This window comes from Pseudopipra pipra, chromosome 7 (genome assembly GCF_036250125.1).
Source record: "Pseudopipra pipra isolate bDixPip1 chromosome 7, bDixPip1.hap1, whole genome shotgun sequence".
NCBI classification, from domain to species: domain Eukaryota; kingdom Metazoa; phylum Chordata; class Aves; order Passeriformes; family Pipridae; genus Pseudopipra; species Pseudopipra pipra.
The window spans coordinates 4,690,356-4,711,733 of NC_087555.1; the positions used below are offsets into that span (position 1 = coordinate 4,690,356).

A 21,378-nucleotide genomic window follows, 5' to 3' on the forward strand; every position below is an offset into this window, starting at 1 on the left:
TGACACATAGCAAGATATCCATATTGGCCAACACAGGCATGAGGTGTTTCTGCATCCCCTTTTGGACATCTGAACTCTTTTCTAAGGTTGCGCCTGGGCATTTTATAAGTGGGATGTTCATCTTGGCAGCTGCTGGATTTCTGCCATGGCAGAAGTGGAGACGACTACTCCTCCAAATGTTCGCTGCAGCACAACTCCAAGCTATACCACTAAAACACACCAGGAGACCCTTAAAGAAAATCACACCTGTCCTCTGCTTCCTGAGAAGGTGGCAGTGTTTAAAAGCCTTCAAAACAACAAGAGGAAGAGGTAGGGAGGAATTTTTCAAGATGCAGGTGATGACATTTAATGCTGCTCAGGTCTGCTGAGAGCTGAATCTCTGGCGAGTGAATGCTCTGAGTGCTCCTGGGTTCTGGGAGGTCCCCTGGCACCCCTTCCTCCCCTTTTGCAAGGGGTCTCTTGATATTTGTGAAGATTGCTGCGGTCCTCCAGGCTCCACAGCCACGGCTGTTGGAACCTCTGGAGCGCTTGCAGAGCTCCCTGCAGTCTCCTGGAGAGGGGTCCTTGCTGGACGGACAGATGCAGACTGGTGATTAATCTCCCACAGACTCCTCTGGAGATTTGCTCCATGGTGGTTGGCCCTGGGGTGAAGCATCTCTGAGGGTTTCAGCTGGCAGATGCTCAGAAGCTGTTGCACTGCCACGTCTCTTGGGCGGAAGGAGGTCCTGGCAGAGGTGCCAGGCAGCTGCAGCCGGGCTTGCTGCCTTTCCCTCGTGCTGCTGGGTGTTGGTGAACAGCAGGAAGAGGTAGCAACAGCTGCCAGACCCCATCCAGAGACTCCTGATGAGGACGGGGTGAAGGTGCTTGCTGGTGATGGAGATGGGGACAGAGGCTGGCTGTCATCCCCCTGCTTGCCCTTCTCCTGATTTGAGCGCAGATTGGTTCTTAATCCATAGAAACCAGTGGGCCAGTCCAGAAGCAAGTGAGACACATGAATCCAGGGGCTGGCTGTGTTGTGCTCTCCATCCCACCTTCCACTGGAGCATCCCCAAGCACCCTGCCCAGCATGACTCCAGCCTTGTCCCACCAAATATCCCAGTCCAACACCCACAACACCTCCATCTGTTAAGACTCCAAAGCTGCTTGTAACCAGCACTGAGACACACCGTCCTTCACACACTTGTGTGGCACTTTGTGGCATGAGAAATGTTATTTACTTACCTCCTCTTCACCACCACCCCCACCCCACTCACTACCCTTGAGCTGAAACATCATCTCAGACGTGCCAGTGCCTGATTAAGCAATTAAGAGTTTAATCAGGGCTGGCATGGGAGCTCTCTCCCTTTCCCAGTGCTGTCAACTGGGCATGTTTCATGAGCACTGAGTTCACTTGGAAAGGGAAATAGAGCATTAAGGATTGTACCTAGGGAAGCTACCGATGGGGTAAAGTCAAGTGGGCACTTTATGCTGCAGGTTGATCCCCAACAGACTGCACACGGATAAGGGAACATGGTGAAGGGGCACCTCTAAATATATTTAACAAAGCCATATGGCTGCAGCTTATACTTATATATATACACACACATATACATATATGTGTCTACACACACGCACACACAGACATGCCAAGGAAGCACTTGGATCTACTTACATCATTGGGAATGGTGAGTTCATGAGTACTGGCCGGGGGACTGGCATCCAAACCTGGGCATATGCAAGGAGACATGGTTATTATAGCTTGCAGAGGCAGCACGATGGAGCTCCACTGCTTTCCCACAACAGTCAACACTGCAAAGGCTGCGTCCTGCTCCGGGGTGGGAGGGGAAGGGGATCACACACTCTGGGACAAGGAGGGGGAAGATGGTTGCTACCTGACTCTGCTGGAGCTGGGTGTCACCTTCCCTGCATCCCTTGAGCTGCCCCATGAGTGCCTCGCTTCCCACCCTTCATCCTCCCACTGGGAATGGCTTCAGAGGAGGGTGCAAGGTTCCAGCATCACCAAAGAGAGGTGGGAAAAACACCTTTCCACACAGCAGCAGAGAGCATGCTGGCTAGGACACTCACCAGCCCAGCAGGAATGCTGTCCATGCACCCTCCAGCCCTCTCTGGATGCAGCAGCATTGAGCTGCTTTGGTAAGACAGCAGCTTGGTGTCCCAAAACCGGTTTCCCCAGGGAATCCGGCAGCACTGGCATAAGTCCTTTGCAAGTTAAAGCCCCACAGACTCACCCTAAATTTAAGCCAGACTGCTAAGACATGCAACCTAGCTGGACCCAGGACCAGCTGTCCCTCTTATTCCCAAGGGAAAGCAAGATAAACAGTATGGAGATTCAGATCCTGCTTCCCTACAAAATTACGCGCCGAAGAGCAAAGGCAGAGGCGTGCTTCCTCCCAGCCTCTCCTGGATCAGGGAGAGCTCTCTCCTCCATGGTGGGAATGGCTGGAGCCAGCAGGATACCCTGTGTGTGCAGCTCCAGAGGTAAGAGGACACCATGCCGTAGCGCTCCTAGGCCAGGTCAAAGCCTGCCTCTCCCATGATTTTCCATATTAAATCACCTCAGTGCCGAAGTAGGGATGTCCTATGCCAAATCTGCAAGAAACCAGCTGTCTGGTGGCTGATGGGAATTTGTGGTAACTGGAAAAAAAAACCCTTATCCTTATGATATAGACCACTGATAAAGGATTTTTAGAGCACAGGAGACTGCCAGGTCTGTATCTGTGGAAAGGGGAGTAAGTAGGTGCAGAATAAAGAGAATAAGGAGACTGGAAATGCAGGGCTGCTGCAAAAGAAGAGAGCAGCAGCTCCAAATTCCTCACATATTTCCATCGTGGGCCGCAGCACTGAGGAAGAGGAGCTCCAGGTAACTTGGATGTGCTCATGCATGAGGTTAGGCTGTTAGGAAGTGAGGGTTGGGAGGCCCTGGCACAGGTTGTCTACAGAAGCTGTGGCTGCCCCATCCCTGGAAGTGTTCAAGGCCAGGCTGGACTGGGCTTGGAGCAACCTGGGCTAGTGGGGGTTGGCAGGAGGTTGGAATGAGATGGGCTTTAAGGTTCCTTCCAACCCAAACAATTCCATGATTCTACGAGTCTGAGTCCTGCGCTCTCCTGAATGCAGCTTCCCAGACGCACCTCCCTTGCAGGAGGTCTCCTCACCACATTTTTCACTTGGGAGCACGGAGAGGAGAGGAGATGTTAGAACTGGGGATGCAAATCCTCAGCTAGGCAGCCCTCTGCTGTCCTTCACCCCTGCCAGGGGTACTAATGCCAAACCCTGCACAAAACAGATCCTGCCCAGCTCTTACACCACAGGCAATGCTCAATGCTGACTTTACAGCACACATTTCACCAGCCCTGGACTGTCTTGCACACTGAGCTTCCTCACAGTTCAGGCAAGGTGGACTGCACCTAACACAGACATGCCCCTCAGAGGAGGGTGTCCCAGCCTCTCAGTCATGCATTACAAGGCTCAGCTCAGTAGCAGCCTGGGTGTGGCAGAAGATGTCTTCTGAAGGGAGCAGAGCACTGGGGATGGGCTCAGAGCAGCACTGAGGCATCCAGGGTTCTTTGGGAATACGAGCTAAGCTCCTCAGACTCACAGGTGGCATCTCCTGTCCCGTGCTCAGATGCCATGGGTGCTGCTGAAAGCCCTTGGGACACAAGGTGCCATGGTACTGCACCATCCCTGCATCACAGAGCCATCAAGGAATGGCTTCCCCATTACCTGGAGACTGGTTTATTTTAGCACTCCAGATTCTCCCTCTCTGATATGCACAAGCAGTCCCTGAGGCTGTAATGAAGGTGTCAGGGCAGGATTAGTGCCTTGGGTGACTGCAAAGGGCAAAGAGGACATGCAGAAAACATGGCTGCGCAGGTCAGCATCATGAAATCTCTACTTCTACAGTCTTGTGGGGTCTATCTACTTGGGCTACATTTGCTTTCATAGTTAGGTGACATCCCCAAACTTCTGAGGCATGCATGGGATGGCTGTGTGCCCCAGGCATGCCGAGGGGAGGTCTGGCTCATACTGCCTGTGAACATCCAGGTCTCAGGATAACTCCTCTAAGCAATGGCAGGTAAGAAAAGACAAATCCATTCCGCACATACGGATGAATGTGGGACATCTGCCGTCAAAATTTCTCCAAGGCTGCAGCCATGCTCTGGCTCGTCAGGGTCCTGTCCCACTAAAATTGCAACTCACCCTGAATGGCTTGGAGATGGCTAAAGCTGCATGTCATTGCTGTTCCCACCGGCATTTTTCTGCTGTTTCTGAGCAAAGTTTAGACAAAATTAAATGAAGGAATAAGGGTGATGACTCTGATATCCTCCTGTTACGCAGATGGCATTGAGGGAGAACTCATTGCGGATGAGGGGTAGTGGAGGGGCAGCACCGACCTCTGCTCTCTGATGACCAGTGACAGGACCTGAGGGAACGGCTGGAGCTGTGTCAGAGGAGGTTTAGGCTGGATATTGGGAAAAGGTTCTCCCCCCAGAGAGTGGTCAGGCACTGGAACAGGCTCCCCAGGGCAGTGGTCATGGCTCCAAACCTGACAGAGCTCAAGAAGTGTTTAGACAACACTTTCAGGCACATAGTGGGATTCTTGGGGCTGTCCTGCACAGGGCCAGGAGTTGGACCTTGTGGGTCCCTCCAACTCAGGATGTTCTGTGATTCTATGGCAGTTATACACAAATATCACAAAACCAGGCAATAAAGTCCAGGCACTTTTCTTTTGACATGCTGTACAAAGAAGAACAGTGCTGCCTGGCCTCTTCCTGCCCACCAAGAAAACCTGCTGTCTTCTCCACAAATACCATGATTCCTCTCAGAGCACAACAATGGCATGGTCCTATAATGGAATATATATATTTCAACCAAAGCCTGCTTATTTCCCTCTAGCTTTGTGTTTTACCTGATGACTGGCCCATCAGATTTTGAGCTTCTTCGGAGGAATGTAAGGGCAGCTTTTCTCCTGAAGAGCAAAGAAGAAACAGGTTTAATGCTTTTGCCTTCAAGGAGATAAGCAATGTCACTTCATCTAGGAAGCTCAAAATATGATGAACATATTGTCAGAAAAGGCATTTCCAACCGGTACTTTAAGTATCTCCATCCCCTGTGCTCTATCTGCTTCCCAGGTCACTGTGAACACGCCAGCCTTGAGGACAAGGCTCAGGGCTGGCTGTGCTCCTGTCAATGCGGCCTCCTACAGCCACAACTCCTTCCCGTTGCGGGAGTGCCATCCTGCCTGGCTCGGCACCGCTCCCCACACACACCAAGGCAGCATCCCCGGCCGGCACCGAGCCACTCCCCCCGGGAAAGCGGGGATGTCCCACCGGGGTCTGGATCAGCGTGTGGCAGGGGATGCTGCCTCCTCCTCCATGAAGGGAAGGACCCTAATGGTGGTCATCACTTCTGCTGGGAAAGCCAGCAAAGCTGGGAGTGAGTCCAGGCATGCATGGCAAAGGGCTGAGAGCTCGCCCTTGAGGACCCCCAAAATATCCATCTCTAGTTAGCCTTTCCCCGTGGACATTGTAACTTTTTACTTGCCCTGCTCATTTCCATTAAATAGCATGAGTTTAGAAAGAGAGAGAAACTCTACAGGTAAGAGAAGGATATCTTGAAAGGGCGTGTGGGTACGTACCAGGGAAAGCGGGGGTGGTCTGTCCAAGGGGAGTAAAGGGGGTTTGCTGCATAGCCAACTGGTGGAGCTTGGTCAACTGCTGAGGGGTAGGAGGGACATTAGAGCTAAGAAGGTTATTGTCATAGAGTACAAGAAGTCACACCGAAAAGCAAGAACAAAATTATAACGGAAGGGGGGAAAAAAAAAGGAAAACAAACAAAAATTAATGAAAAAAACCCAACCAAAAACCAAAGCAGGAAGCCATGGTGAGACATGGCAAAAACATTAGCAGAAGGACTTGGCCTGGGTATAGTGCAATAAAGTCCAAATCTTTGGCAGAAGTGCTTGGTCAGGGTCTGAAGTACGATACCAGAAAGAAGCCCATTCTTAGTTTCAGCTCCTCCGCCTTGGCACAGGGCCAGCTGGTGGGCATCACAACCAGCACCCAGAGACCCTCTTTGTGTCACCAGAGCCGCACTGTCACCGCTTGTCCCCACAGCACATGTTCTTGTGCTGTGCCTCCGATGGTTAAGTGCCTCTGGGAGATGGATAAACTGCGTTTCTAAACGTCAGCTCATTAGGAACACGGGGAATTATGGGCTTCAGCCACAACCAGTAGGTATTTCAGATCCTTGTATCCCTTGTTGTGCTGGATAGGTTTTGGTGCCCAGTCGGGAAGTGGTTGCATAGAGAGGTGTTTGTTTGGAATACATTTTGTGCTCGGTTTCACTGCTCCAAATCAAAAAAAAAAAAAAAAACAACAAAAAAACCAAAAAACCAACCAAAAAAAGAATAAAAGAAAAAAAAAAACCAAACCAAACTGGGCTGAAGTCTGGCAGGGAGCAGGAGGGAGGCTCTTTATCACCTTCCACTTTTCACAGGTGCTGGGGGGTTGCCAGCATCACATCATCCCCCCAACTCAAACCACTTGTTGTGCCCATTATCACTGGCAATGGAGAGGCAGGAGTTATAATTTCAAGGGTTTGGGGGTCAACAAGGCTCAAACTCCTCCTTGCTCCTGCAGCATGGCTAGGGACAGAGGGTGGGGGGAGGTCTGGCTGGCAGCAGTGAGGGGGAAATGCTGGGAAGAGCTGACTCGAGAGACTGCACACACTGGGGGGAGGCTGGAGGGAGGCAGTGGGAAGGGGTGAAACACCTGCAAATGCTCAGAGAGGTACCCAGGGGATCTCTGTTCTCTCTGCAGAGGCATGAAGACTTCCAGCCTCCACTGGCTCAAGTGAGAGGTCTCACCACTCCACGAAAAGAGGTGCCTGCACATCCCTCCCTGTGCTTCTTTTGGCTTTACTTGGCTTATTTTAGCCAAAAGTGTGATATGGTGGGTTCCTGCCAAAACACAGCTGTCTCCAGATAGGACTGAGCGCACCACTGTTCCTGCAGTGGGCGGGGACATCAGCATCCACTGCTTTTTAACTTCAGAACTATCCTGTTTCCTAGAGGTGCACCCTGATTCTGGAATTCCTCATGACACCTGGTCCCTGGACACTGGCAGGACTCTGAATGAAACCTCTTTGCCCTTTGGGCTTCAACCATGCTCTGGTGCAGGGGTCCTGCTTTGCCCAATGGGGGAAATCAAAAATCAAAATCCTTTCTAGTACTGATCTAGTAGACTTTTCAGACATAGTTTGGATAGTGGTATTTAGCCAGCTTCCATAATCAGAACAATAAATAAGCCTGTGAGAGGAGAACATGGCTGCGCCCAGGTGTCACAGTGAAAGCTGCTATGTCCATCTCTTCCAGCTCATCTTCCATGGTCAAGGGAGGGGATTCTTCTCCTCTGTTCTGGTGAGACTGTACCTGGGGTGCTGGATCCAGCTCTGGGGTCCCCAGCACAGCAAGGACATGGATCTGTTGGAGTGAGTCCACAGGAGGCCACGGATTTGCTCTGAGGGCTGGAGCCTCTCTGCTCTGGAGACAGGCTGGGAGAGCTGGGGGTGTTCAGCCTGGAGAAGAAAAGGCTTCAGGGAGAACTTAGAGCCTCTTCCAGTGCCTAAAGGGGCTCCAAGAGAGCTGGAGAGGGACTTGGGACAAGGGCCTGGAGTGACAGGACAAGGCAGAATGGCTTCCCACTGACAGAGGGCAGGGTTAGACAGGATATTATTTCAGAAGGAATTCTTCCCTGTGAGGGTGGTGAGGCCCTGGCACAGGTTGCCCAGGGAAGCTGTGGCTGCCTCATCCCTGGAAGTCTTCAAGGCCACATTGGACAGGATCTGCAGCAATCTGGTCTAGTGAAAGGTGTCCCTGCCCATGGCAGGGGGTTGAATGAGATGAGTTTTAAGGGCCCTTCCAACCCAAACCCTTCTGTGACTCTAGGATCCCACAACTTTTGGGAAGGCAGGCAGCTACACTTCACATCCCAAACTGCCTACAAGTACTCAGGCAATGTTGAAGCTCTTCATGAGCCAAAGCTGCCTCTGTCCTGAGGTTTTTTTTCCAGGGGAGAAAATCAAGGCAGGAACATGCATCTGGCATTCAAAATTCTTCCTGCTTTGCCAGGGGCACCCACTAAACACAGACACCTAGAATGTGTTTAAAATGCCCTAAAATCCCATTCAAGACTGGATTCTGCACTGAGCATTGTTTAAAATGAGCAATCACTGTGAGAGCACTATAAGAGTAAGGAGGGAGTGCATGGCCCCTGTACCAACAATTCTTCCCAGGTCTCAGTAAATCTGCCGGGAGTGGGGCAGAGCTCAGCCAGCAAATATATTAAATGTATTTTAATCCTGACAATCAGAGGAATATAGTAAGAAGGAAAAGACTAAGTTGTCAGCACTACTTGCAAAGAAAAACTGGGATAAACACTATATTGACCTACCCTAAATACGCAGGTTATTTCTTGCTTCTGGAGCAAAAGCAAACAGTACATAACTAAGAATATTTCTTATCAACCATCACAGCAGGCTATTCAGAGTACACACATACTGGTGTCACATGGAAAGCCAAAGCCTGGATTCCACTAATTCCAGTGAAATCACTTCTCCTAAGACGAAAACCCAGCCTACAGCTCCTAAAGGTTCCCATGTGGAGAGGGCATTCGTGATATCAACCAGCCTTGCCACCTTCTCAGGTATGGAAAAAGCAATTCTGTGATTTAATACCCAAAGCACCCATTGGAAAGAGGAACACCGAGCTACATCATACCCTTCCCATGGCTGGGATGGCTGGAGAAGGCTTTCCACCCATCACCACATCCTCAGCCCCACTGCAGACCCCTGACTTACAGCAAGAAGAGCCCCTGCAATGGAACTCGACAGGTATTTTATCCCTTCGAAAGCACATTTAGAAAGTTCCCAGCATTTTCCAAGAGCTGTGACCACCCCAGAAGCCAAGCAGCTGCCTGATGCTGGCAAGGAGCTGCTGGCATCACAGTGCTTCACTGCTTTCCATATAGAAATACTTTAAACAGACTCATTTTCTAATTCTGTTGGTGATTTCAGGCGCAGACAGTCCAGCTGTCCCCCCACAAATGTGTTGCGTCCCCCTGACCTGCCACAGGACTGGGAGCCCAAGGGATCTGAGTATCAGCAAACCCCAAGTCGGAGTGGTGCCTGCCCCTGCACCAAGGAGCCTGAGATGGAGGGGGGACTGTCCCCACAATGTCCCTGCCCTGGGTGACAGCTGCCGAAACCCACTGAGACAGCCATCAAACCCAGGTTGACCACATCAGTCTGGGGTCCTGCTCCTGTGGGGAGGCACAGAGCCCTCAGCAAGGTGAGATGCAGCACCCTCTCCATCTCTCTGGGAGATGCAGAGGCTCCCAATTTCTGGGAGCCCCCCCGCCCCTTCCCCTCCCTGAAAGGCATGTCCCCCTGCCCTGGCCTCAAGCATGAACCTCCTGGAGCTCTGGCTTCTCCCCACTCCACCAAGGCACTCAGCAACTAAATACACCCTTGGCTTACCAACATTTTAACGACAAGGGGGAAATAGAGGGGAAATTATTATTTTTTCCTCTTTTTTTTTTTGCTTGTTTTGATCATTTTGAGGCACAAAATGCATAGAGTATGGTTTTTCTCAAAATGAAGGGATAGCACTGAACAACGGAAACAATTTAGCATCAGGCCAAGTCCTCGGAAGTAATAAAGTTTAGTGCTAAGAGGTTAAAAGGCTACTTGAGGTATTACAGATACTACAAACGGCCAGTTACTTTGAAAATACGTTATTAATATTATTGGCTAATATTAATATTATGTGAATTAACAGTAGCATGCAGGTGACAGAAAAGGGTATAAGAAAAATTAGGGTAAAACTCACATCCGGGTGTGGAATAGCGTATTGTCCCTGAATTGTATAGGCCTGCAAAGGAAAAAAAAGATGTTACTAGGGCTGGTAGGACATGTTGAGAGAACTCCATCCCTCTGCCAGGACCCCCTCTGCCACATTAGATTCCCCAGGGCAGCAAATCCTTGGGTCAGGAGGGAGATGTACACCCCTGATGCCACCCGGCACAATTCTGAGCTACCTGACTTCAAGGGCTTGGACTCACTCTGGCTTTTTCAAAAGGAAATAAGCAGCTCTTTAAAGGTGCCAGTATTGCATGGAGCAGGAATCTCAGGTTGTGACTGGTCTTTACCATACAAAAAATAAGGATTAGTGGCAGTGGGGTTGGAACTGGACGATCTTTAATGTCCCTTCCAACCCAAACCATTCTGTGATTCAATGATAACCAGAATTAACTGCGTGGCAGGTGCACAGTGACATCACCGCTGCCCTTCACACCTTAGTGTGATCCTAGAAAGCAAGCCAGTGACGTGAGCCTCTCCATATTTTCAGGTGCACAACTCCCAGTGGATGCCTGATATCCACCCAGTATGTTCCAGTGCTCTGCTGGGGGACTGGAAAGGCATTGAGGTGAGGGCTCAAGGCTAGGCTGCCTGCACTGCAATGCCTTTCACCAGCCATAATTGATAAATCCATGCAGATATCTGCCAGGCAAGTAGCTTTGTGTGTTTTTCCCATCCTTTGTAGCAATCCTTTCTCCACTTTTTTTTGGAAATAACCCAAAAATAAGCACAGATCTGGGTGAAGACCCAGATACTAGAGAGCCCAATATTTAGGACTTAACCAGCTAGCAAAACATATCTCACTGGTTGACACATTATTCAGATGGTTCTGAAAGAAATGACAAAAGAAATGGACAACACTGAAAAGGGAGAGTAAAGACTGCCAAGAAAAAAAGAAAAAAAAAAACCCTTGGAACCTCCTGCAAATTTGCCACATTCTTTGCAAATAGCAAAGTGCCTTGTGTGAGGAAAACCCCCAAAATCATGAAGGAGGAAAATAGAAGTGGCTGTCCCAGTGCCCACTGACATCTTGGCATGATGGGGATATGGCAGAGGCTTCACCGAAGAGTTGCCTGTCCTGGTGGTGCAATTTGGTCATTGGTTTTTGAATAGAAAAATTGAGTGAAAAAAGGTAATTAAGGGCAGGAAGATGTCTTGGACAGATGCAACTCAACTCTGATGTTGCCCATGGATGATGGGGCTGGTCCCTTTGGCAGCTGCCATCAGCTGCTGCATCCCTCAGCCTGCTGAGCTCCTGAAGGCTTATCCCACCCCAAGCACCTGTCACCACTGTCACTGGCTGTCCTCTGCCCACCCACCCCGTGCCACCCCTTGGGCAGAGCTCTCATTTCAGAGATGGTTGCTTCTTCCTGTGACATCACTTCTGTCCAAGACACCAACCATTCACCAGCAGGAGAAATGCTACCTCCATCTTACTCTCCCTTTTGAGAAGATAGTTCACCAAGCAGCTGGACTCAAAGCTCTTTTCCAGGATGGCTGCTCAGACTGAGTGAAACACTCCTGATCCTGGCAATGACTAATTCAGCCTAAAATAGCCTGTGCTTTGGGCTTTGCTCCTATCCTTAGTTTGTCCTTCTATTTATTATGGTTGGGGAGAAATGAAGTAACTCATTTGGAGCTGCTCTGGGTGGCATCAGCTGTGGTTTCATGGTGCTGGCTCTACCTGGCTGCTGGAGCTCTTGGGAAGGTACATCTCCTGCTAGATCTGAGGCACCACAGCATGGTGGCATCTACAGGCAGGTCCTCAGTCACCAGGTGAGATGACAAGATGAGGTGGAAAAAGCAATGGTGCAAGTTCCCTGTTTAGAAACAGCTGTCTGCTCAAAACTGCTCTTGTTTCTGCTGATTTTTGTTTGCAGAATAACCTCCAGCTCCCATGGCACATCCGTGCCACAGTTATCCTGCAAAGGCAAAATGTCCCCAAGGGTGGCTACAAATAGCACGTCGCGTCTGCAAGGCTGCAATGTCACCGAGGGCAATGCAATGCAAGCTCTCCTGTAGGGGGGAAGCAGGACCCCAAACTGGCTGAACATCCTGAGGAATGGGGACATGACTCTTCCACAGAGGCTGCCTGGAGCAGAGGTTCAGCACAGCCCTGCAGGAGCTGGGATAAACCCTTCCTATCTTGGATCCATTACAGCTACACAAAGATATTTTTAATTGGGCTGGAGATGCCAGAAAACAGTCACGGCCTCTTGTTCAATGATGCTTTTCTAATTTTCTCCTTCTTAACCACTGACAAATACGGAATTTGGGTCTAGTGAAGCAAATTCCAGGCTTTTCATTGTGTGTGAGCACCCAGCAGAGCTAACACCCTGTCTCTCTGGGCTGGCCCCTTCCTTCTTCTCAGCCTCCAGCATCCATTAGAGGAGGTAAGCCATCGGCTCTACCAAGAGCTTTCAGTCCAGCTGCTGTGGCACACAACGGATGGGATGACACCATGCAAGTCAGAAGGCAAGAAACCTGAGTGCACTAACGGGCAGCGGCTGGTGCTGCAGTAAAAGGCTGAGGTTGGCAGTGGAGGCTGCAAGCGGGTCGGCTCTTACCTGACCACCTGCAAAAATGACAGGGGTGGAGGCGGGCTTTGGGCGGTAGGGAATGGTGGCACCTTTTGGTGGGGACTAGGAAAAGGGATAAGGAGAGGGAGAGAGAACATTAGAACAGCTTTCCTGAAACGGCGGCAAAAAGAGCGTTAGAAAGCACCTAATGGAGCGCGGCCCCCGGGGCCACCGGCAGCAACACCCGCACCAGTAACACCGCGTTTCTGGACAGGAGGACACAAGGAAAAGCAGCATTTCATGGACAATGAGGACAACCTGGGGTACGGGAGATCCCCTGCCACGGCATGGGCTCCTAAATCGCTTCCTGGACCTCTGCTGCCTCCCTCACCTTTGCTCTGCTCTGCACAAACCCCGTCACCTGGTCCAGACTCCTGGAACCCTCCTCAAAACCCTGAGGAGGCCCTCAAGCAGCAGAATGGAGAGGTACAGCCCATCTGAGCGACCCAGCACACTGCTCAAGCTCTTTGACCACCCTCATCTTCCTCACCAGCAGGTCAGGGTCACCTTCAGGAGTTGGTTTGGTCCACGGCCATCCCAGCTGGGACGTGGATGGCTGTGCAGTGGATGCTGCGAGGCACTGTCATTGTGGTCACGTGAGAAGTGTCACTGCCATGGCAAGGGGTTGGAACTAGGAGGTCTTTAAGGTCCCTTCCAACCCAAACCATTCCATGATTCCATGACTCTCTGATCTTGCTCCTGGCTGCTGTGGCCTGTCCGGTCCCTGCATAGGTCGGAGCAGAGCTGTAGTTAGTCATCCCATGGTGCGGTGCACAGGAGCTGCTCACCCAAGTTCTCTGTGTTGGTTTTCACTTGAACATAACTAACAGGCCGCAGAAAACAGGGAGGTTTTTAGGAATCAGGAGAGATTTCAGCTCCCCTTCTTCTACCCAAAATTAAATGACCCACTGACTGCTATATAAGGAAAAGCAATATAAATTACATGATCTCATGGAAAATTTTGCTTTTTTTCTGTACATTCTTCTAGACATCTACTTGAAGGCAAACAGCATATCTAAATCCTCCTGCTAAGCACCTGCCTGTGGGAAAGCTGCATGATCAAAGCACATCTCTATCATCCCAAGCCTCTTTGTTCTTCTATTGCGTTACAAATCTTGGAGAGGATGAGTCAGGATTATCTATGTAAGACTGAAAAGTGATAAGGAGCATCTCTGAACTGTTAAAGTCAGGGAATTCCCAGATTTCAGACTGCAAGAAAACTCCGTGGGTTTTTCCCCTTCTAATTGCTGAGCCATACAGAGGAGCAGCACCTCTTGCTTTGTGAGAAGAGCATCCAGGAAACACTTTATAACACACCTGCAAGCATCACCTCAGGCTCATCTCTGCTGCAGTCCATGACCCAGAGTCATCATGTGCTTAAACTTCCTCTAGCAGCAGTGTAGCTGCCTGAGCATCACAGCCAGCCATGATGGGAAATGTGGCTCCTGGCTATTCCTCCTGAACTGTGCTGCTGCCAAGCTGAAGGTGCTTTAATTTGGATTTGCTTTGCCTCCACCAAGCCTTGCCATCCCCATCTGAAGCTTTTCCATTGGGAAATGTGCTCCTCTCTACCACAAAAGGGCTGTGCAGCCAGGCAGAGGGGCCTGACATTGGTCCCTGCTTTGTCTGTCTCTGAGAGGAACCAGGAGCAGAGGGTGTCAACATCCTGTGTCCCGAGGGCTTTCCTCCTGGAGCTTCTCCAATCTGAGATGGCAGGTGTGGATGTGGGACCTGTGGCTGTGGTAATCTCCAGCAATAAGCCAATGGTATAGCAGCATCCTTCCATGGCAGAGATCTCTAAGCTCTGCTTGTCAGCATTTATCCCTGAAAATGGCACCTTGGACATACATCCATGTGCACTACAGTCCCTGCTCTCCACCAGCCTTCCTCACTACGTTCCCACTGTGCCTCACTGGAGCTCAGCTTTGTGTTCCCAGCTCCCCCAGCACAAGGGATGCACTGGCCTACTCTTCCTCCTCCTCCTCATGACTATTGTCCTTGTGGGGCACTGTGACCCCTGTGCAGAGGAGAGACCAGGTGCTTGGAGGAGGGGCTGCTGCCCCCATCTCCTTCCCATGGCACCCTGGATGCTGCTGGGACACCAGGCTAGGCTGTCCCAGCCCACCTGGCACCCCTCTCTCCTCAAGCCACCCTCTGCTCCAGCACAAACCATCTCCTTTGGGGCACCCGACCAGGCAGGCTTCCAGTGTGAGACTCTAGAAACAACAGACAATGGTGGGAAAAAACCGCTGGGTGGGTTTCCAACAGAGGTACCAGGAAATGAGAGTGGTCCAACAACGCGTGGTGAAGGGGACGAGAGACACGCTCCACAGCTCCCAGTGCTGTTGTGGTGCCAGCTGGGATTTTTTTCCTTATGTACTTTACCCCCTTTGTTACAGACTGTACCTCCAGCATCACCACACAGATCTGTTTGACACACTGGATAATTGCGTCAGGTGTCCCCGAGATTGTCACTGCCCGCTCCGTGGAGTTGGGCAGCATGTCCCCCGCCACTTGAACCTGAGCACCTGTTGACTGGAGACAGAAAGAGAGAAAGGACAAATCCCACAGCTGAACACCTTCCCTTGCAGCCAGCTCCAGCTCTGATGCCACGCGCCTCCCGAGAGCCGCACTACCCCGCACTTGGCATCCCATGGGATCCTGCTCCTACATCAGCAAGACTACCCTGGGAAGCAACGTGATGCAAGATGCAGCATAAGGATCCCCTTTTCCAAGGCAGCTCCCCCTTGGTCACGGATCAGCTCCGAGGAGCTGCGGTGACGTGCAATAATGAAGTGGCTTCGTTCAAGTCTGACTTACCTCTCTGATCTCCTTGATCTTGGAGCCTCCCTTGCCAATCAGCGAGCCACACTGACTCGCTGGCACGACCAGTCTCAGTGTCACTGGAGGTTTGCTGGTAGCGGTGCTGTTGCTCATGGAGTTGGTTATGTCCTTGGGAAGGAAGAGTGCAGCACATGAGCCCTTGGTACCTGACCAGGCGCCAACCCAAGTGCCCTGGGCTAGAGAGGAGGGGTCATGTCCCCCAGACGTGGCTGGTCTCTGTCTGCAGCTGCATCACTGCACCTCCGTGCAGTTAATTAACTGTGGGACCTCCAGGACAGTTCACTGAATCACAGAATCATGGAATCATTAAGGTTGGAAAAACCCTCTAAGATCATCAAGTCCAACCATTAACCCAGCACTGCCAAGTCCACCAGTCATCCGTGCCCCCAGGTGCCACATCCACACACCTTTTGAACACTTTCAGGGATGGTGACTCCACCACTGCCCTGGGCAGCCTGTTCCAATGCCTGACCACCCTTCCAGTGAAGAATTTCCCAAATATTCAATCTAAACCTTGCCTGGTGCAACTTGAGGCCATTTCCTCTGGTCCCATCACTTGTTACATGGGAAAAGAGACCAACCCCTCCCTGGTTACACCCTCCTGTCAGGAAGTTGTAGAGAGCAAGAAGGTCCCCCTGAGCCTCCTTTTCTGCAGGATGAGCCCTCCCCAGCTCCCTCAGCTGCTCCTCATCAGACTTGTGCTCAGTTCTTGCCTAGTCAGAGATGTCTGGAAGGTTCTGTGCTGAGGCCAGGTCCCAGTTAAGCAAGTCCAACCGGGCACATATGGGCTGGAGGTCCCCAGGCCCATCTGCACTGCTGTCCCCAGCTGTGGGATGGCTCACATTTCTCACCTCCTCGAATTTGTAGGCGATCATGGCAAAAGCCTTGAATATGGCATCAGTGGGGCCAGTGATGGTCACAATCCGCTCAGGACAGTTTCCCTCCGAGATGTTGATCCTTGCCCCACTCTGGAGAGAGAAGAGCAGTCCTGGAATAGCCACAGCCAAGCACTCGGGTTGGGTCCTCTCTCAGCCTGATTGTCCTGGTTGTCACCTGTCCCAGCCTATCCCATCTAACCTTCCAAACTCCCACCCCTCATCTGCAATGATTCCAGCACTGTCTTATTCCAACCCTCAGAAAGAGTTTCCAGTTTTTTACTGTAATGGAAACCCATGGGACTGAAGCAAGACCACCTCATGGAGTCATTGCTTGTGAAAAGAAGAGTGCTGCTCACTGCCCTGATAACTTCCTAGGAGCTGCAGACACAAAGACTTTGGACAAACTCAAAGCATCTTACGAGTGACTTAATTTCAATGTTTCATTAAGAGCAAATTCTTGGCTCTGGAAAATTCCCTTTTAATTGTGATAGAAGTTAATTTGAGTGTGGAGGGAGGAAGCTGGTCCAAAGAGCTCTAGGGACAGCTGGCTTGCTTGTTCTGACCCTGGGAATTACTGCACGAATTGCACAGGGCAATGTACAGCTCTGGCCACTGTGCTCTCCCTTCCTCCTACACATCAGTCACAGAGCAGGTCACTCACCTCCTCACGCATCTTCTTCACGGTCTCTCCTTTCTGGAATAAGAGTGAAAAACAGGCGATTACTGAAAATCCAAGACTTTCCACCTTCAAAACAACCCTTCCAAACATGCATCTCCCTAAACCACGGCAACACGTAGCCAAAAGCATGGGCAGCTCAGTGATGCCTGGCCCTGCATCCCCACATGATGGACAGCTGAAGAGATTAGTGTGTAAGTCATCAAAGATATATATAATATATATATATATATACAGATTCACAACTGTGAATATTCCCAGAGTTGGACAGGCTGATGGAAAAATAAGGCACAAGCATATAGGGAAAATATGTTTATGCTGCAAATCTTTGCCACCATAAACCTGCCTTTTAAAACCATCCCAAAAAAAACCCCTAATCCTATATAGCCAGGACTTTCCAAACCACCATGACAAGCACTAGAGAGCAGAGCACCTCGTGAAGCTTTTCTGCACAAGGTAAATGGAGTCCTGTGGCCTCCATTTAAATTATATTTTAAATGGGTCTATGTGACATTTGTATTATCTGTTAATAAAGCTGTTTGATTAAAACATCTGAGCAACATGACTGCAAACTCCCAGTCATCACCCCTGGGAAACAGCTGGGAACAGGACTGGGGAAGTCTGGTGGTTGGTGGGGTTTTTAGGGGAATGGTCTTTGATCCCTGTGTGGGTGTCTCCTAAATTCTGGCTCAGAAATGCAGCAACCAGCTCATGCACTCCAGACTTTTCAGGACATCACAGGGAAGAGGTGACTGGCATCTACCACATCACAGGTACAGGCAACAGCATTAATGCTGCATTAAAAGACATCCTTACCTTCCCAATGATGCTTCCGACTTCCTACACAAAAAAAGCATCAGAAACAAAGGAATTGACATTAGAAAATGCGATGACAGTCTGGCCCACCCTCATAATGAAGTAAAGACCTGGTGGACACCATCCCCAGTAGAAGAACGGGGTGGGGGGCAGGTATGAGAGGGACCAGGAGCACCATGCCACCCTCTCCATCAGCAGGAGGACAGCTATTCCCAGGGCTGGGATGCTCTGCGGGGCTGGACTTGGGCACAGGCGGAGGTGGGAGAAGGATCTGTGAGGAAACCCTGTCTCTGGGAGCCCCTTACCTTGCCGTGCATCAGCAGTCGGATGGTGAGGGTGACGTTCAGGCCACCTTCGGAGACCTTGGACTCCATTTCCTACCAGGGGATGGGAGACGTGCAATAGCTGGGAGGGCAGCCCTGGCACAGAGACAGCACCACGGCCGTATCACCTGGGCACAGAGAGGGGAAAGGTTTGCTCTTAAAACAGGCAGGTTCCTCAGCTTGGGATGGACACTGCAGAAGCAGCAGAGCATGGGAGCAAAGACTCCGGTGTCCCAGGTGGCACGGCCAAAAAGCAACTGCGGATGAAGGACCAGGGCATTGGATGAGCAGCCTGGCCAAACACCAGTGGCTGAACTGGGACTTTAAAAGACACACAGCACCTACCTAGCAAACCAAAATTCACCATTTACAGCATGAATGGGTGCTCAGAAAACCAAAAGCCAGTTTTTAAGTAGCCAGGAACTATCCATCTCACTCCAGGAGCACAGACAGGGAGGAATGGAACTGGCATCCCGATTGCCACACATCCTGACCTGTGAGCTCCCCAGCTGAGCATTGTGTGGACCACGCCACTTCCAGCCATTCATATTACATGTATCTAATGAAACCATGTTCCTTTCTTTTTCTATTGTCTCCCTCTTTCCTCCTCTGCCCTCTAGGGGGGCCACCTATGTTTTGAAGGCAAAGGGGAAAAAAAAATCACTGAATGGTAACAAATCCTTCCTCTTTCATTCCTGATGGCTCTTTAGGAGTATCTCTGCACAAGGACGTGGCATATGAAATGTCCCTGCAGCCCAGTGCATGGGGAGAGCAGTCCCATCCCAGAGGGAGGTGCCAGCATCCTTCTACGTGCAACACTGAGAGATACAGAGCAATTCTCCCTTGTGGTATTTAATCTCTCAGTCTGTATCAGATGGGAGATTTTTCATCCTTCTTACAAGCATCTGGCATTCCCCTTTGCTCAGACAAGGACTTACATGATCAAAAAAATGGGAGATAAACCAGTTCTCAAGTATTGCTTTAATGCAAGTCGGGATGAATAAACAACAGCAATGCACAAACCATGGCTGGGAGACTGGTTTGATGTAAAACCTCTTTCTAGAGGTTATTATGAAACCTAAAATGGATAAAACCATGTGGTTTGCAGGGAGATGGCATTCCCTAAAGCTAAAGGACACCAGCTCACTGGGAATTAGGTTGCTTGTGACCTATGTGTAAACACAGGTCTTGAGGCTGCTGGATGTTACAAATGAAAAAAGAGATGAAATCCTCACAAGAAGGATAAGAAATGAAATGAGCTGAACACTGGAACAGGATCACTGAACAGATTGCCCAGGGAAGTTGTGCATTCCTCATCCCTGGAAGTGTTCAAGGCCAGGTTGGACAAAGCTTGGAGCAACCTGCGCTAGTGGAAGGTGCCCCTGCCCATGTGTTACAGTTTCTCAGCCCATTCCCATCACTCTGGTCTCCAATGGCATCACCTTCTGCCTCAGAAATATTCTCCTTCCCACCCTTATCAGTACCTTTTGGCTTGACATAGAATCATAGAATGATGGAATGGTTTAGGTTGGAAGGAACCTTAAAGATCACCTCATTCCAGCCCCCTGCCATGGGCAGGGACACCTTCCATTATCCCAGGTTGCTCCAAGCCCCGTCCAAGCTGGCCTTGGACACTTCCAGGGATGGGGCAGCCACAGCTTCTCTGGGCAACCTGTGCCAGGGCCTCCCCACGCTCACAGGGAAGAATCCCTTCCTAAAATCTCATCTAATCCTCCCCTCTTTCAGTTAAAAGCCTTTCCCCCTTGTCCTTCCATAAGGAGTGTGTCTGCCATCCCTGGCTCCACATCCCTCGCAGGAGGAACCCTGCATCAGGCCGTTATGTAAATGCTTCCAATTGATTGAAAAAGTGGGTCATGCGTTACCCAAATGCTCCTGGCTTTAAGATTTATCAGCATTATTAAATTAAACACGCTTCATGCTCCAGTGAGCAGGAAAGCTACATTGGCCTTTTCTTAATCATACTAGTGAAAGGTAAGTGTTTCATAGGGGGATTCACGAGCTCAAAGGAAATGATGGGAACAACAGAGCTGAAGCATTTACTCTGGGATAATACTCTGCCTCCCTCCACAGACCTCATTCTTCATAGACAAAGGGCTGGGAAAAATTACCCCCCAAAACCCCATTTTGAGCATTTCAGAGCGTTCCCTGCCTGGAGAGAGACCCATCTCGGACTTCCTCTTCACCATCGTATTCCGCCTTGTTCACAGCAGCTTCGAAATGGCTCCTTTGTCCACCCACTTGAAAGCCCTAAGGACACCATTACATCCAGCCCAATGGATAGAGTAGATCCAGGGCCCAACTCCAACCCAGTAAGAAGCAGGTGCAGCCCCACAGAGGTCATAGATGTGGAATTAGGAGACAGAAACGTCAAGTTTGGCCCCAAAAGGGAAGCTGCACACTGAACTAAGCCAGGCTCTGCCAAGCATCACACCTGGGCAACCGCAGGCGGAGGACTGGAGCACCCTCCTTCCCTGCACGGAGAGCAGCCAACAGTCTTTGCACTTCAGCAAGGGGAGATCTGCCCCAAAACAGCTGGACAATGCCCATCCAAAGGGTGATCCCATCCCACAATAAATAAGCCTTTTAATTGCACCTGCCTTTGTGAGAGTGCTTGGAGAGGATATCATCAGTTCTCAGAGCCAGTCTGGGCTCTTCCTTGGTTTTGAGGTTAAATATATTAAATTCTCGGAAATTTTCTTTATCTATCAAGAATTCCCTATGTCTGAAAAAGCAGCTCAGGCACCAGTGACCAAGGAAGAGGAAGGAAAATGGAAACCCAGAACAGAAGGTAGACTCCTTTTCCCCACATGCAAACATACACACTCCAATTTTTCTCCTTTCCCATTTTTTAGAGGCTGGAGCAATTGCCTAAGCTGGCACTCTTGTATTTATGCTTGCTGATACCTCACAAATACTGACACTTTCCTAAAATTTGAGCAAAAGCTTCTGACTAATTAAATTAATTTAATAATACGATCATCTCTTAGACAGGAGATGGCACATGAAGCAGAATAGGAGGAGGGAAATGGAACTCTGGGCTGGACTTTGTTCTCCAGCCTGGTTTCCACACAGGAGCTGGAAAAATGGATGCTGGAATCATACCCCTGATATCATATCAGGAATGCTATCCCCCTCAGCATGGGGCTCAGCTGAGCTCCAGTAGGGGCTGGGAGACATTGCTGGCTCCACGCCTGCTGAAGCCAGTCCTCAACCTCCTCCTCTTCCTCCTCCCATGCACTGCTAGGGCTCCCTGGGTGCATGAGCCATGTGTGAGAGAATCTTTGCTTCATACAGGTATTCATTTGGGGGGAGTGCAATGTTTTGTT

The 21,378-nt window shown here is 50.3% G+C and overlaps 1 protein-coding gene across 18 annotated transcripts in view; it reads right to left on the bottom strand.

The window, feature by feature from the left end:
* PCBP3 (poly(rC) binding protein 3) overlaps positions 1-21,378 on the bottom strand; it is a 52,328-nt gene that overhangs the window by 9,873 nt on the left and 21,077 nt on the right. For 5 of the 18 annotated variants that reach the window (XM_064660321.1, XM_064660320.1, XM_064660322.1 and 2 more), the window contains 11 exons: positions 18,014-18,159; positions 17,709-17,732; positions 16,878-16,910; positions 16,190-16,306; positions 15,315-15,446; positions 14,901-15,029; positions 12,414-12,557; positions 9,887-9,928; positions 5,636-5,714; positions 4,907-4,966; positions 1,652-1,704 (listed from right to left, as the gene is read on the bottom strand). In XM_064660321.1, coding sequence (XP_064516391.1) covers positions 1,652-1,704; positions 4,907-4,966; positions 5,636-5,714; positions 9,887-9,928; positions 12,414-12,557; positions 14,901-15,029; positions 15,315-15,446; positions 16,190-16,306; positions 16,878-16,910; positions 17,709-17,732; positions 18,014-18,082 — 882 coding nt within the window. In that variant the 5' untranslated portion in view covers positions 18,083-18,159. The remainder of the gene's footprint in view (positions 1-1,651; positions 1,705-4,906; positions 4,967-5,635; positions 5,715-9,886; positions 9,929-12,413; positions 12,558-14,900; positions 15,030-15,314; positions 15,447-16,189; positions 16,307-16,877; positions 16,911-17,708; positions 17,733-18,013; positions 18,160-21,378) is intronic. The other 13 variants (XM_064660327.1, XM_064660330.1, XM_064660326.1 and 10 more) reach the window with 10 other exon arrangements.